The 16,624-nt window shown below is 34.2% G+C and overlaps 2 protein-coding genes and 1 pseudogene across 2 annotated transcripts; all 3 read left to right on the forward strand.

Annotated features, from left to right (window-relative positions):
- Positions 1-527: 527 nt before the first annotated feature.
- Positions 528-2,626, forward strand: LOC145569124 (xyloglucan-specific galacturonosyltransferase 1 pseudogene; annotated as a pseudogene).
- Positions 2,627-2,688: 62 nt separating this feature from the next.
- On the forward strand, positions 2,689-5,983 carry LOC145566813 (xyloglucan-specific galacturonosyltransferase 1-like). The gene is made up of 6 exons (XM_081626112.1): positions 2,689-2,765; positions 2,843-2,951; positions 3,153-3,200; positions 3,970-3,984; positions 4,055-4,444; positions 4,667-5,983. Exons 1-6 carry the CDS (start codon positions 2,689-2,691, stop codon positions 5,954-5,956), a joined length of 1,929 nt encoding a protein of 642 aa, XP_081482238.1. The 3' UTR covers positions 5,957-5,983.
- Positions 5,984-12,284: 6,301 nt separating this feature from the next.
- LOC145569125 (putative phospholipid hydroperoxide glutathione peroxidase) lies at positions 12,285-15,352 on the forward strand. Its single transcript, XM_081628488.1, has 6 exons — positions 12,285-12,460; positions 13,540-13,616; positions 14,361-14,422; positions 14,502-14,620; positions 14,836-15,003; positions 15,109-15,352. Exons 1-6 carry the CDS (start codon positions 12,410-12,412, stop codon positions 15,142-15,144), a joined length of 513 nt encoding a protein of 170 aa, XP_081484614.1. The 5' UTR covers positions 12,285-12,409; the 3' UTR covers positions 15,145-15,352.
- Positions 15,353-16,624: the final 1,272 nt, after the last annotated feature.

Raw genomic sequence — 16,624 nt, forward strand, 5'->3', positions numbered from 1 at the left:
AAGCAGAGATTATTAATCCAACCACCGGAGTCGGCGTCGAACGCGGTAACCTTAGAGGTAAGCATGTCATTTTAAGGTGGAGTTAAATACAAGTATGACAAAGGTTTAAATCAATAGATGGTCCAATATTATTCCTTGATAATTTTTGTTTTATAACAACAGACTATGCACGTGTACAAGTTGTTTCCGACCCTTTTGCCTATTAGAGGGGTTGTAACAGATTGGAGGGACCAGATCCTGTGTTCTCTGATCTTATATTATACGATGTAAATGTTATACTTTCAATTATAAACATGGGAATTTCAAGTTAATGATTACATAATCGTTAATGTATTATGATATAATGGTTGTTACCAACAACTTGTCATGATGGTCGTGACTGCGACGTCTGGCCGGCTGTTGTTTTACTCCAATTAAAATGGAAATATTTATCTGATCGTGTAGTTTTTTTTTATGTGTTTTAAGTCTCTATAAGTAATGTTTTTAAAAAATTTGGGCAGTGCTCATGTACAGGCTTGCAAGTTATAAACGTGCCTGCCAACTTTTCGAGGATTACCGTTGAAATTATAAAGGCAGGAGATTAGCCGAGAGGTTTAGCTTTGTATAGAGAGCTCACAAAAAATGGAGAGGAAAAAATCAGAGGAGCAGTGCTTCTTTGATCCGTGTCTGTTCAGAAATCTGAAGAGAATTTCCGCGGTTGTTTGTCTTCTTTTGATACTTTTTATCTGGTGTTCGTCTACCATCCTTATATCTGGTTCGATTTTTCATGTTTGTGTAAGGTCTAGGAAGCTTAACGACCCCAACTGTATTTCTTTTGGTGGTCCTGGTATATCCACAAATTCCGGTTTTACTCTTTCTTTGATTAATGAAAGTTCTGAAAGTCCTGTTTACCAAAGTAACACCCAGATAAACCCTGTTTTTTCATCTGTTAGTCCTTCAACTGCAGCTGAAAACAACACAAGTTCTGCTGCAGAAGATGAGATTAAGGAGGTTGTAAATATAACCCAAAATTCTGTAGTTTCTTCTTCTGTCAGCCCTGTAACCACCCCGGTTTCAGATATTGGGGATAGCCCTGATATCCGACTTTCTGTAAGTAGCAAGAGCCAAACTAGTGATGAAAGTGCGGAAGATGAGCTGATGATACCATCACCAGCTTTGGGAGATTCTGTGTTTACAAAGCCAGTTATCCGGAAGGGCATAGACAAGGCTAAGGCAGAGGAGACAGCGAACTCTAGGTTGGCTGTGGAAGGGCAATTAGCGATCTTACGATCCTACACTGCAAAGTTAAAGCCCTCCAGCTGTGAGGGACGAGGGATATATGTGTACGACTTGCCCCCTAAGTTCAACACGGATTTGCTAGCCAAGTGCAATGAGATGATGGCGTGGATTGATTTTTGTAAATACTTCACAAACGAAGCAATGGGTGAGCCTATACCAGCATTGGGGAATGGATGGTATAACAGCCATCAGTTTTCGCTAGAGCCAATATTCCACAATCGTATCCTCAAGCATCCTTGCAGAGTTCAGGAGGCAGAGAAGGCCAAGGTTTTCTATGTTCCTTTCTATGGTGCAATAGATATGATAAGATGTCACTTTAGTAAGGATGGCAGCGGCATGAATGATTCAGATGTTCTCTCTAAGGAAATCGTTGAGTGGCTCAAGCAACAGAAGATGTGGAAGAGAAACTCTGGGTTAGATCATGTGTTTGTTCTAGGAAAAATCTCTTGGGATTTCCGGAGGACAGAAAATGTATCATGGGGGAGCCCCCTATTAGAGCTCGAGGAGCTCCAAAACCCAATGAAGCTTTTAATTGAACGACAACCTTGGAATATCAATGAGGTTGGGGTCCCATACCCAACATACTTCCATCCTAGATCAGATGAGGACATCATTGCATGGCAGGAAAAAACCAGGAAGCTGAAAAGGAAGTACTTAATCAGCTTTGCCGGGACTCCACACAAGCGCTGGGAGAGCATAAGATCGATTCTCATTGAGCAGTGCACTGCTGCCCCCAAGGCGTGCAACTTCTTGAATTGTATAGGAGAATCATGTGTTGAATCAGCACCTGTTGAGAAACTTTTCATGGCTACAGAGTTTTGCCTTCAGCCTCCCGGGGATAGTCCTACAAGAAAGTCGATGTTTGATTCTCTCATTGCTGGCTGCATCCCGGTAGTCTTTGATCCTTTCACAGCACACTACCAATATCCGTGGCATTTTCCTGAGGATCACAGGAAGTATTCGGTGTATATAGACCAAGATGAGGTAAAGTTGTCAGGAGTTAATGTAATAGAGAAGCTTGTGAAGATCCCTCTGAAAGAGAGGCAACAGATGAGGGAGTATATCATTGATGAGTTGATGCCTAGGTTGGTTTATGCACAAGCTGATGCGAAGTTAGAAAAATTCGAAGATGCATTCACTCTAGCTGTGAATAATCTGCTTGAAAGGGCGATTAGTAAATTCCCTTGAGTAGGAATTAAAGGTTGTTTTATTCTTTTTAGAAACTAAGCTAGATTTTTTTCTTTTCTCATTGGTTAGAAAAAATTATCGTTAATAGAAAGTCATACAATATTTACAAATTACAATAACAATTGCAAATTTGCTAAGCATTGAAGCAAAATTGAAGACAATTTTTTGCAATCCATTTTTTTATTATAAAGATTTTTGTTTTTGTAAAGATTTTTTATAAAGATGATTCTTTGGCACATGTACAACTCCAAGTCTTTAGCTGCAGATCTGTATATGAGGCATCTTAGGTTTCGTCATAGGTTTGCCTTTAATGCCCTCAACTTATGCTGTCTTCTGCTTTGCTAAAACATATTGTATTCTGAAATTTTAAGGTCAGATTACTTATGGTATATTCGAGATCTCATTTTCAACCTTTGATTGAAATTATTGTGCAGTTTTCCACTTTGCTGATTTTCTTTAAAGCAAGCTCTGTGTTTAATAATGCTGTATGCAGATAACAAAAAATAGCTGAGCTATATCAGAAGTTAATATGACGTAGTTGCAATTATTATTGTTGTACAGAGGAGTTGCTCGTGTTAAACGTCGTAAGCATTACATAGACGACTCATCCAGTACTGGAACATATGTGTTGTAGAGTCTTAGTCGAAAATTGTTCGTACATCTTAACAAGGTTTTTGCTTATGCAGGGTAAGGGCAGGGCCGCAGGGGCGTACATGCATTGTCTTAATCCTATGGTAAGTAGCAAATTCTAGCCAATGTTTAAAATAATGAGTTTAAACAATGAACATCTGCTACTTTACTGTATATACAAGTATTATAAGTGTTGACCATTGGTGCAATTAAGATCATTAGATTCTTCAAGGTAAAGAATATTAGAATAATGAATATTAGAGTTAATTGTAATTTAGCTCCCTTGGAAAAGGACAGCTTAGCTATCACATGATACAGGATAATAGTTAAAATATCAAAGTTCAGTAGAATACAAATTTTCTTTGGAGTATTGAAGTTTGAAAGAACATGACATTATGGTAGCCTAGCTGGGCTTCATCAAGTTGAAGTGGAGCTCGTTTCGTGACCTTGTTCCGGTAACCAACAGCTGATTCCGAAAAACTAGCTGTCAAATATTTTGATGACGTGAAGCCGAATAAAAGGTTCGTGCCAAAGATGGAGGAAATCAGTTGAGTAGAATCACATACAATGACCAGATCCTGAAAATTGTCATCATTGACTTTTAATATAATCATACATTAGCTTTTGATTTATTGTTGAATGCCAACGACTAACATATCATATGGTCATGAAATTTGGTAATTTAGGGTCTATTATTTGTTGTCATATGATCATTATGATGAAATCATATAGCACGTCGACCAGTGCGGAGCTAAGGACAGGTTTCTGCTTCAATATGCTGACCAATTTATAATAAATTAAGACCAATAATACTAGTGTATTCTAACGTGTTTATGCTTCTATGATATGTCATCTTGGATTGCACATTGTTAGCTGAAGGACGTGCAGGTCTGTAAGTTTTCGACGTGCCATCAGTTACTGCAGATTACTCTTAGAACTTTTCGCCATACAAAACTAGGAGCTAGCATGGCTTAGAGTAATAACATCAGATATCTTCCAAATGGCAGTCACATTGTCTAAGAAGAAATCAAAGAAATCATACAAGAAAGAGGAAGAGCGCGGCTTAATTAAGCCATGTCTGTTTAATTTTCTGAGCAGAATTCCTGTAACTTTACTTCTTATTATTATCATCTTCATATGGTCTTCTTCCACCACTATAATTTCCGGTTCTATAGTCCATGTTTGTGTAACGTCTAGGAAACTTAACAACCTCTACTGCCTTTCTGCTGGCGCTCAACCTTCTGCCTTTGATATCCCTTTGATTAGCAATAGTTCTGATTTTTCAGCTGTTCAAAAAAGTGCAAATTTAGTCCTTAATAACAGCCAGAAAACGCATGTTTTTTCGCCTGTTAGTCAAAACTCTGCTTCTGAAGAAAAGACTGAAGGGGCTGTACAATTTACCCGAAACACAGCAGTTTCTAATCCAATCATTACAACCTCCCCGCCTTCAGTTATCAGGGACAGCATTGATATCCAACTGCCTGTAATTAGCAAGAGCTTAACAACCCAAGTAAATGATGGAAGCACAAAAGAGTTAATGATATCATCCCAATCGTCGAGCTTGTATCAGTTTTCAAAGCCAGTCCTCCGGAAGGGCATTGATAAGGAAAAGGCAGAGGAGATAGCAAATGCTAGGAAGAATGTAGAAGAACAACTAGCAACCTTGCGAACCTACATTGCAAAGGAAAAGCCCTTGAATTGTGAGGGAAGAGGTATATATGTGTATGACCTGCCTCCCAAGTTCAACAAGGATTTGTTAGCGAAGTGCAATGAGATGATGTCGTGGCTCGACTTTTGTAAGTACTTCACCAACGGTGCAATGGGTGAGCCTATGCCAGAGCTGGGGGAAGGGTGGTATAACACCTACCAGTATTCCCTAGAGCCGATATTCCACAATCGTGTACTCAAACACCCTTGTAGAGTCCACAATGCAGAGGAGGCCAAGCTTTTTTTTGTGCCCTTCTACGGTGGGATGGATATATTAAGGTGGCACTTTAATAAATCCCCTATTAACGTGAAGGATTCACTCTCTGAGGAGCTTGTAGAGTGGCTTGAACCGCAGGAGACGTGGAGGAGAAATTTTGGGTTGGATCATGTGTTTGTTCTAGGAAAAATCTCTTGGGATTTCAGGAGGTGGGAGAATGTCTCTTGGGGGAGCCGCCTCTTGGAGCTAGATGAGCTCCAAAACCCGATGAAGCTCTTGATTGAACGACAACCTTGGCATCCCAACGATGTGGGAATTCCACACCCGACCAACTTCCACCCAAAGTCAGATGAAGAGATCATAGAATGGCAGGAGAAAATCAAGCAGATGAATCGGATGAACTTGATCAGCTTTGCAGGTGCCCCGCGCAGGGCCTTGGGGAGCATAAGATCAGTCCTAATCGAGCAATGCGCTTCTGCCCCTAGAGTGTGCAACTTTTTAGACTGTGGAGAACAAAAATGTGCTGATTCTGCAGCTGTAGTGAAACTTTTCATGGAATCAGAATTCTGCCTGCAGCCTGCAGGGGATAGTCCAACAAGAAAATCAGTGTTTGATGCCCTCATTACTGGCTGTATTCCGGTTGTCTTTGATCCTTTCACAGCACACTACCAATATCCCTGGCATTTGCCTGAAGATCACAGGAAGTATTCTGTGTATTTAGACCAAGAGGAGGTTAAGATGTCCGAGGTGAACGTGGTAGACGAGCTTCTGAAAATCCCTCTAGTGGAAAGGCAACAGATGAGGAAGTATATAATCGAGGAACTGATGCCTCGGTTGGTTTATGCACATGAAGATGCTAAGCTAACACGATTTGATGATGCATTTACGATATCAGTAAATAATCTGCTTGAAAGGGCTGTTAGCAGATTACCTTAATAGGAATTAAAGGGCTTAATTTATTTATTTATTTTTTTACTATAGTTGATTCAAAAATGAGAGAAAGGTTTCATCTTGCATTGTGAAAGATGCTGTTATTTCTGATTCTTTTTGTTAGAGATGAGGAGTCGTATACATAAATGTACAATGCTCAATTCTGAGGGACAAATGATGAAGTACAGCATTACAGTTTTGGAATTTTAGTGTGTTATATTGAACTATATAATGTGGTGCAAGGCAGTAATTGTATAACTCAATGATGGTCACTTTCACAATTACACTTTCATGCTTTTTTATTTTATTTTTTTTTATTTTTATGAAGGACTTTTAAACCCTAATAATATTTGGGAAGCTCTGTATTTTTTTTTTAATTTAATTTAATTATTTATTTATTTATTTATCTTTGAAACATGTTTTTTGATGCTTATAAAGGTCAGGAAATTGGGAATCATCACCTCAATTAGTTGCAAAATCCATATGACTAACTGGTTTTGACATTGGAATATAATAAAGCAGAATAGCAGAACATTACATAATTTTCTCTATGGAAGAATGACATTGGAAAAATAATTAGCTCAATCAGCATGTCACTTTAACTTTCAAGGTTAATCAAGTCTAGTTCAGATTGATCAGGTCCTATGTGATGTAAATATGTAATGATAGTATGATATGTACTAGTCATACTACTATATCATTACAGGCATATACTTTAAGCCATATATACTTAAAGTAATTTTTTTTTTTTTTTTTTTTTGAAACAATATAATTGATCATAATATTATTAATATACTCCGTAATAAGATCGATATGTAGTGGAGTACTAAAAGTTAATTGATTATCTCAAAAGTATTACTTGAAAAAATTGTTGTTAAATACAGTAATTTTAATTTGAATGCTGAAAAAATAATATTCCCTAAATGATTAGGGAGGCAACAGCGTCAGCAGAGACGTGAATGTTTGTACGTAGATTGTAAAGTTGACCATATGTCGTAGTCAAATGAGTCGTGCCTCATTTCCTTATTTTTAGAAGTCCAACTACCGATAATTGTTCCGATAATTGTTTCGTGCCCCATTTACTTTTGCTCACAGTTTCACACTATTTTTTATTTTTTACCTTTTCAATATTCTCGAAGCAAGAGACCTAACGGGATATTATTCAAGAAAGAAAGGGTTTATCCCCGATCTTTATTTCTATCCCAAATCTTTATTTCTTTTAATCTTTTTGTTTTTTAGGTTACAATAATATCTTTTTTGTAAGAAAGAAAGGGTTTATCTCTTTCAAAAGACAAGGTTTTTTTGATCTCCTTTGAAAGAAAAACTTTTTCGGACTCTTTCGAAAGACAAGGTTTTATTCGTGTTTAATTTGGTCTCCGGTTGTGCAGGGCTACGATTGATTATGACTTGAATTCGAGTTACGAAATCAGCTCAAGAATTTACTTTCTCACAAAATTGCGAAGCGACGACGGATCCACTCAAAAAGTTGTATGAGACAACGAATCGAGAATGTGCCGAATTGTTATATTTATGTATTTGGATTCTTAGCCGTTCCCCGATTAATTCTTGTTTGATTTTGTTAAATTCGTTTTCAATATCGTTAATTGTCAATTGTGGATGCCGTATGACTTTAATTAATGAAATTAGTATCCTTTAGGAGTTCTTTCAAAAAAAATAAAAAAAAAGAAAGAAAGAATAAGAAAACTAACTATGGTTAATGATTTTAATTAAAGGCAAAAGCTAACGAACGTCCCGGAGGCGTTGGATAAGCTACCTAAAAGTAGAAAGATTAAATTAAAATGAACATTAATTACACCGATTGACGCGTGATTTTGTCATGCTTTTCCAAATTAAACCACAATAAGTATTATTTTAAATGCTTATCCAACGCCCCAAAAAACTTAATTAAAAACAGTTATTATCGATATTCAATAATATTGTGCAGTGTTATCAAAGTATAATAGGTGATTTGAAAAAAAAAAAAATCAAAGATAATAAGTTTTTTTTTACAATTCAGTGATTCACCATAGAGAAAATAAAGAATTACGGAGTAGATGTTAGCAAAGAGAATTTCCTTTTTAGTTCCTACCAAAATTATAGTTCTTTGTACGTTGTAGTTATTGTATTACATTGTTAGTAATAGTAGTACTCCGTAATAAAAATCATAGTCTATGAGAAAATTATTTTAAATTGTTTGTTTTTTGATAAAATTTTAAATTTTTTACTGAACATTAAAATTAAATTAAAATAAGTCAGAAAAGAAATTAAAATATATAATCAAATATAAAAAATTAATACATAAATTACTCGTATATTTTTATAATTAATGTCAGCTTATTATATAAGCTTTGATTTTTCTTATTTTATTTGCAACAAAAGGATATATTATGTCGGACAAAAAAAATTATTTGTTGTAAATATAAAGAAATGAAGAAAGTATCTAATTTTATAGACAAATGTCAAAGTTATTACGTAGTATTATGATATGTATAAAGTAAATTTTTTTTACAAATAGATCATACTTATACATATCTACGAAATATTCTTTCAAAAAAAAAAAAAACATATCTATGAAATATCATAATTCATACGGAGTATAAAGTATCCATTCTATCGTAACTATGTAAGTTCACCCATTCAATACATAAAATTAAAAATTAAATAATAATATGTCTAGTAATAACTTTGAAAATTATAAAAACTTACTGTAGAAAATCATTAAAAAGAATTTTACTTTGAGTTCAATTCCCTCCATGTTTTTTCCTTGGGAGAATTTTTTGGTTCCCTCTAGGGTTTCTCCCTTAAGAGGGTTATTCTAGCCTCTATTGCTAGATTTTCTCTACTTTTTTAAGGTTTTCCTTCAATCTTCTCCTTCTCTCCCTTTCTCTTCTATCTCTTTTTTTCTGGTCTTAATTGTAAATTTGTAGGGGCTTCCACCAGTGTTTTACTAGTGATAAGCCCAAAAAAACTTTTTAATTGCTTTCAATAAAGGATCACATCTGTATGGTGGTGTTTATTATATTAGTTTTAATTTATTTGTTTGTTCGTCTACCAAAAATTGAAGTTTTAAGGTTTCACAACCTCCAAAAGTATTTGAAGGTCATTTGAGTTTTTTCATCCAAACAACTATTAATCAGTTGATCTCAAGCCGAATTAGTGCTAACTCACATATTGTATTGCTTCGGATGAAGATTTTTATAAAGGCGATCGATGATCGAATCTGCGATTTAACTAGTTCTAAGGTAAATTGTATTTGTGTTGGAATTTTAGATTTCCATGGAATTGTTTGTAAGTGTCGTTTGACTATCTTTCCTTAATGAAATCCTTTCTTCTTGTCAAAAACTTATTCCATATAGAAAATGTCCAATAGCTCCCGTGAAAAGAAAAGAAAAAAAAAAGTCCAATAGCTTAAACCTGTCTTACCGTGAGTCTAAAATCATACAATACTTTCTCATGAATCATATGTTGGGTTTGGAAAAGTGTGGAGAACGGTCCAAGGCATAATTATGCATAGCTTAGGAGTTTAAGCTATGAGCTATTACTTGGTGTGGTGGATGGCAAAGGACTGGCTTCGTATGAAGATATTTCAAAATCTAGAGATGATTTTGAGGGTATTCAAGTTGGAGGTGATAGCTCGTTTTAAGAGCTTTCCGGCCATAAGCTCAATTTGGTCAAGAATTGAGGAAGTTATGGCCGTTTTACAAAGTGTTGTCAAGCTTGCCAGGTTTGCGCGTCCACGTAAAAGGGGGCTGGAAATGCGTGTTTGGATGGGAGTCAGAAGACTTTTCTCGTTCGCGCAAGGTAAGCATAACACGTCCATGCAAGGTGCTGTTGTAGCCCGTTTGCTGCCACTCGTTATATTATTGGCCGTTGATGTTTCAATTCATTTATTTTGGGGTTATATATATGCTCATACCTGCCATGTATTAGATGAAAGAGTAAAAAAATGTAGAAAGAGAAAAGCGCCTCAATGTAAAACCCAAACACTTAGGGTTTGAATGTTTGAGAGGGTGAGTTTGGGGTGGGAGCCTTCATATTGTTTGAAAGCTTGTAATCTACATTGTAATTCCTCAAAGTGTTACTCCATAGTGGATTGGTGGGTTTTTCTCCCGGTTCTCGGGTTTCCTTTTTAAAAAAAAAAGTTAAGTAAAAGCTAGAGAATAGCAGATGTGTATACTTTTTTTTTTTTGATAAAATTCAAAACTAAGATGATGTAGTTTGAACATTTATATTCCTTTTTTTAAAAGTCAAAAATAAAATCCAGCAAGCACGAGATAAATTAGGATTAATGCCAACTTAAAATGTGCAACAGACAAAGAAAGATAAATTGGGATTATTACACCTCAAAATGTGTTATACAGGAAAAAGAATGACAAATTTATCTATCTTGCATTCTAACCCCTTTCCCTTCCTATGTCATTTATATATCCTTTTCACTTAACAAATGCTTGACAAATCGGGTACCCATTCTACTATCTTTCTTAATTTTGAGTGGGGATTCAAAAGGCAGAGTTAATTTTTCAGGATGCCTCTAAAAAACAAATTCAGCAAGAGAAAATAGTATGTTTTTTACAATCATTTTTGCTTTCAAATTTCACTTTATTTATTTATTTATTTTATTTCTTGAGACTTTTTTTACTCAATAATTGGATGAGGTTTTTGTTTTGGGTCTTGGAATTTGTTATTTAGGATAGAATGATATCATTTTTATTAGTGACTTTTTGAATATATTATTTCTACATCTTTTGATTGATAATTAAATAAGACATTGGGAAATCCTACTAACATATATGATGGATCTATATATTATTGGGGCTAATTTTGTAGAGGATAAATAACTTTTAAACAACATTGAGGATGAGAAAACATATAGCTCAAATGTGAGATTTAGCAATAGAAGTATAGAACACACATGCATGTCTTGTTTATATCATTAATTATCATGAATTTTCTTCCATTTTAATATATTTGCATCAATTGCATGGCAGCTACTTGATTTGGTTAATATGAAATTTAAAGCATATAGCTAGTTTATACTATAGATAAAATAAAATAAAAATCTAACAAAATTAAAAAGCAAGAAGAAGAAGTTTATTCATTTAAGAGAAGAGGGGGAAGGTAAGAGAATCCCCTTGCTCCTAAATAAATGTATAGTTTGTTGGAGGTGAGTTTCCTAGTTCTCTCACCAACCTCACCTAGCTTACTTGGTTGATCTTCAATACAATTAAACTAATGTACATTGGCACTAAATTAAATTTATCTGTATACATATCTCCTAAGGCATTACAAAAAATTCAAATTATTAACTTCAATTCATAATGTATTTATATTTGTTTTTGTAAAATTTTGTAAATAGTAAAAGGTAGGCAAGATAGATAATGAAGGAATTTGTCAAATTGGACTATATAAAAATTAAAAAGTTAGGTTAAATTTATAAAATACTTAAAATACAACAATCACCGGTACCTGTAGGTGTATGTATCATCGTACAACCGTTTTATAAGAAAGAACATAATAAAGTAATGAACATATAACTATAGTGAAAAGAACATACTATTAATATGTGATGAACATATACCTATAATGAAAAAAAAAACATACTATTAAAATGTATGTAATGAGTATATACCTAGAGTGAAAAGAACATATTTGCAACAAAAAAGAGTGAAAAGAACATATGTCCATATTATTTGATTGTTAGTGTAATGTACTTTTATTTGTGTCATAATGTTCTTTGTTTATTATAAAATGTTCCTTTAATTTTGTCTTCAAATTATAACGGGTTTATAAAAATAATATTCATTACATAATATTATCATGTTAATTATTAATATTACATATGCTCTATAGATATAAAAAAATAAATAAAAATTAATATTCTTTACAAAACAGCTATGTATTATTTACAAAATAACTATATATTTCTTACAAAACACATACATGCTCTTTTCGTGTTTTTTATCCGTCTATACCTTAAAATTTTCAAAAATCTAAAAAGTGAGTGGAACTTTAGTACGGGAGTATTAAACAATGACATTGGACACTTGCATGCGAAGACACTCAAGAATTGAAGATAGCATGCGATGATTATGCCAACAAAAAAAGAAGAAAAAACTTCCATACGTATACTCCTTCCATAACTACCACATTTTTCGTTGTTCTTATTCACATTTCTAGTTCGATTGATCCAATTTTCACCCTGTTCATATTTGCCGCAATTAGATACTTGATTTCCCTCCATACTTTATATGTTTTCCTTCAATTTATTACATTTACACTATAAATATCATCCATACCTTATTCTGTACATATCCAATTCTTTGGTTTAAATTCTTTTATATAATAAATTTTCTTCAATTTCAAAGCCAACCCATTTGATATCTTTCATTACTTTGGATAATTTGTATTCTGGGTATTTAATTAATCCCCTGTTCTCAAAGTTTTAGGTCACACAAATCAATGGCAGCTGACTCTTCTCAACCCAGATCAGTCCACGAATTTGTTGTCAAGGTTAGTTATCATTTTTTTTTTTTTTTTTTTTTTTTTTTTTTTTTTTGAAATTATTCCTATTTTCAGCTTTAATTGTATTTTTTTTATATTAAATTCTCAAAATTCCCAATTTTGCTCTGATTACTTTTAGTTGAATTTTTATAATGTTGGTTTTCTGTTCTGAATTTCATAATTATTGGATTGATATATTTAGTTTATGTTATGGATTATGATATTTCTATTTGATGAAAGGTATATTGGTGAAATTATTGAATGATTAAATGTATAATTGAGAAAAGGGTTATATAAAATTGAACATGGGGCTTTGGTGTTGCAGTATTTTTTTGCAAAATTTAATATTTAACCCATTAAGTATCATTTCTAGGCTGAACAATTTTACAAGTTTGAAACTTGATGGTATTAGTGTTAATTTGAGAAGAGGGGTTTGTTGCTGGGAAACTAAACTAAATTATGTGGTATTAAATTCTGTTTTATATAGTTAACATGGTGCAAGTTTAAACCACAGTATCTTAGGGGTAATTAGTTCAAGAATGAGTAAGCTCATTACACTTGCCTATGAGTTTTACTATTCTGATTGCCTGGTTGGAGTTCTATCTGATTCTCATTTTCATTTGTCGAGCGGTTAGGAATGGATAATAGAGGATTGAGGAATCAGATTTGGCTTTGTAGGCGGTGTTATTAGATGTTAATGTAGTCTTTCTATGTGAGGCTATGATCACAGTAGTTTAGTCGGAAATGAAGAATTCGAGTAACATAGTTTTCTGTTGTTTTGATCATGATTAGCTAATGTCATTATTAAGGTTACATCCTTTGGGTTATGGGGGTAATATAAAGTCTTTGTGCTAAAGTTCCATTACTGTCCTGTTACTTAGCGAAAACTGTAGGATGACATTGTTGATCAAGAGACACGGCTGTTGTTACATTGCAGAATGTAGAGTGATTTCTTTTTCTATTGGATTTTCTCTTTTATTATGTATCATTGATTTCCCATCCCTTGTTTAAAGGGAAATGAAGGTAATTTGCAAAAGGTCCTATGAAGTTTTGGACTTCCTAGTTTGACATCAATTGGTAATATGCAGGATGCAAGTGGAAACGATGTTGATCTCAGCATTTACAAAGGGAAGGTGCTGTTGATTCTCAACGTTGCATCACTATGGTATGATATGGCTTGTACTGTCATTTTAAGACATTTCTTTTGTGAATTTTAATGATTTAGTTATCCGTGGCTTTTACAACTAAGGCTTCTAAAATTATTCTTAATTACTTAGACATGATAAAATGGTACATTGCCATATTATCTGGTAAGTTCTATCATTTCAACCTTTCATATTAAGGATGTGGACTTGTTGGACCAAAATACGTGTGGAATTTTATGTCAACCTTAACTGTTAAGGTTTGAGAGATGATTTGATGCACACTAAGGGTCCACTTAGCATTCACCTTTCACCCCTGCAGCTCCATAGAACAACAAAATTTACACTCTTCAATTGTCAAGCCTGCTTTGAGAATGCTTGTGCTGATGTGTCCTATCACAGTCAGCAGTTGCGGCACATGTTGTGCATAGGCTGAATGCAACTCTGTGGAACAGGGTGCCGTGCTTGGATAGGTGATTGCACTTAAACTTTCAAATCTTACAGTGATCAATATTTCTTAATGTGACAAAATACCAATCACATACCAAAATTATGTATGTGGGATTGTGGGACTAATATTTTTATGGAGGGATAAACTACTAGGATTAGGAGTATGAAGCCATGGTTTATAAAGTGTGGGGGCATGGAATTGACATAGTTGTACCTTTGTTTACGAGACTCCAGTTGCTCTGTTTGCAGATTTGAATCGAAGGAAATTGCCATTACCATTTGTGCTTAACTCAGCTGACTTTCTCTTTTCGATGCAGTGGTCTTTCCAATACAAACTACACAGAGCTGACTCAATTGTATGATAAGTACAAGGGCCTAGGTAGCTTCTTGTTCTTCCTTTCCTTTTTGTTAGTTGTTATATGGAAGGTTGGAGTTATAATTGTGCTAAATTGCTGCAGGTTTGGAAATCTTGGCATTTCCATGTAACCAGTTTCATAACCAAGAGCCAGGAACTAATGAGGAGATCGTGGAGTTAGCATGCACAAAATTCAAAGCCGAATTCCCCATTTTTGACAAGGTGTTTTGTTCAATCATTTACAAATCACCATAATACTCCATTTGTTCATATGTTAGATAAGCTGGTTTTAGCAACTTCATAAAGTTGTGAAGTGTGATCTAGATAGAATGTGAAACCTTCTAAGAAGCGAAAGAATTCGATCAAAAGACTCAAAAGAAATGGCCTTGTAGCTTTTATAAATTTTCCTAAACATTTTGCCTTATTTTTTTTCATAGATTGAAGTGAATGGTAGTAATGCTGCCCCAATCTTTAAGTACTTGAAATCAAACAAAAGTGGGTTTTTAGGAGATGGAATCAAGTGGAACTTTACTAAGTTTCTTGTTGATAAAGATGGTGTCGTTGTTGACCGTTACTCACCATTTACTTCCCCAAAGAGCATCGAGGTAAAAATTAAGCTTGACTTGTTATGGTACAAAGAAAACAACAGGGGTGGCGTATTACTGTATTAGATTGCTGATAATAACCGTTTAATCTTCTTCTTTTTGCAGAAGGACTTGAAGAAACTGTTGGGCATCCCAAAATAAGGGTAGGCTTATAAGGAGGCATCTCGGCCATGATATGATACTTGTGAATAAGAGTGACTATATATTAACGTCATTTTCGTATTTCATTTGTTTCGCTCTCACCTGTTATTATGATTCCCATTAGCATAAAGGCTGTTATTTGGCAATGTATGTACTGTTTGTCAACCTTCCAATATTTGATAATGTAAATTATGCTCAAGTTTTTATTTCTTCGTTCTTTAAGAGAATTTATGACCAAATAATAAATAGGTAAAAAAATGGTGAATTACATCTCAAACAACAGTATAAAGTAGATTGTCAAAAAAAAAAAAAAAAAAAAAAAAGTATAAAGTAAACGAAGCAAGCTACATACAGGATATTTTGTTTGATTAATAATAATCATATGCAAATAATCTACTCTAAACAACTCTAGATTATCAAATGTTATCTTCTTGTTTTTATATATTGAAATTCCAGATTTAGAAAGAAAACCCATCAAATCTGCTTTTTCCTACCAACTAAAACACAATCCAAACTAGCCTCACACAACCACCATCCCAGTCTCATCACAAATCAAGAGAGAGTCCACTTCATAAAACCAAACCAAAATCATATATATGGTGATAGGAGGAGTAACCTTTTAGCCTTATAAAGTGTTCAACTCTCTCTTCTTTTCTCAATGTGGGACACTTACATGTGTTACATGGTAGGATATACTTCAACACTAACCATACTAAGTGGAGAGAGTTTCTTTTGAAGGAAGGTCTTGAGGAATCTTAAATGAGTAGCTTCATTCAGAGTCTTCAAGAAATGCTTGGATGAATATAAAGTGTAACTACATATTTAAGGCAAGTAAAGACAATGTAGCTATGCGTGACTAAACCAAATGATCAGTTAGTCATGGCTATTAAGTAAGATTTTCATGTATACTTGCTTGATAATTAATGTTTAGGTTTGTGTAAGAAAATTAATTTAGGAGGGAGCTAGATAGCACAATAATACTACGTACAACATAATAATGTAATTTACCCTTGGATCTTTATTTCATTTCATTACTTTTGATGCGAGTATATTTCATTACATATCATTGTCTCGCTTCTCAACTTCCACCCCGACCTTCAACTCTAAGCTCATAAATTTTGCATTGAGGAATTGATCCACTGCTTGAGGCATCAACACTAATTGACATTTACTTACCATAGCTTCGGATAGAGACCCTACACCACAATGAGTCACGAAACATCCTACCGAAGGATGCTGCAGGATGAGTTGTTGCTGCACCCAGCCCCCGTGCACGATTCCCCTTCCCTTTGTTCTCTCTATAAACCCTTCTGGCAAGGCCGACTCTATGGTTAGGAAACCTTCAGGCGGCTTTAGGGCTGCCAAAAATGGCCTACCTGCAAGAATATAACCAAATTATACGACAGAGCAACAGATATAAACACAATATATCAAGAAGACTAATAAAGTATTGTACAAAATGTAATGTACGCACAAGATT

The sequence above is a fragment of the Chenopodium album genome, chromosome 11 (assembly GCF_948465745.1).
Source record: "Chenopodium album chromosome 11, dcCheAlbu1.1, whole genome shotgun sequence".
NCBI classification, from domain to species: Eukaryota; Viridiplantae; Streptophyta; class Magnoliopsida; order Caryophyllales; family Amaranthaceae; genus Chenopodium; species Chenopodium album.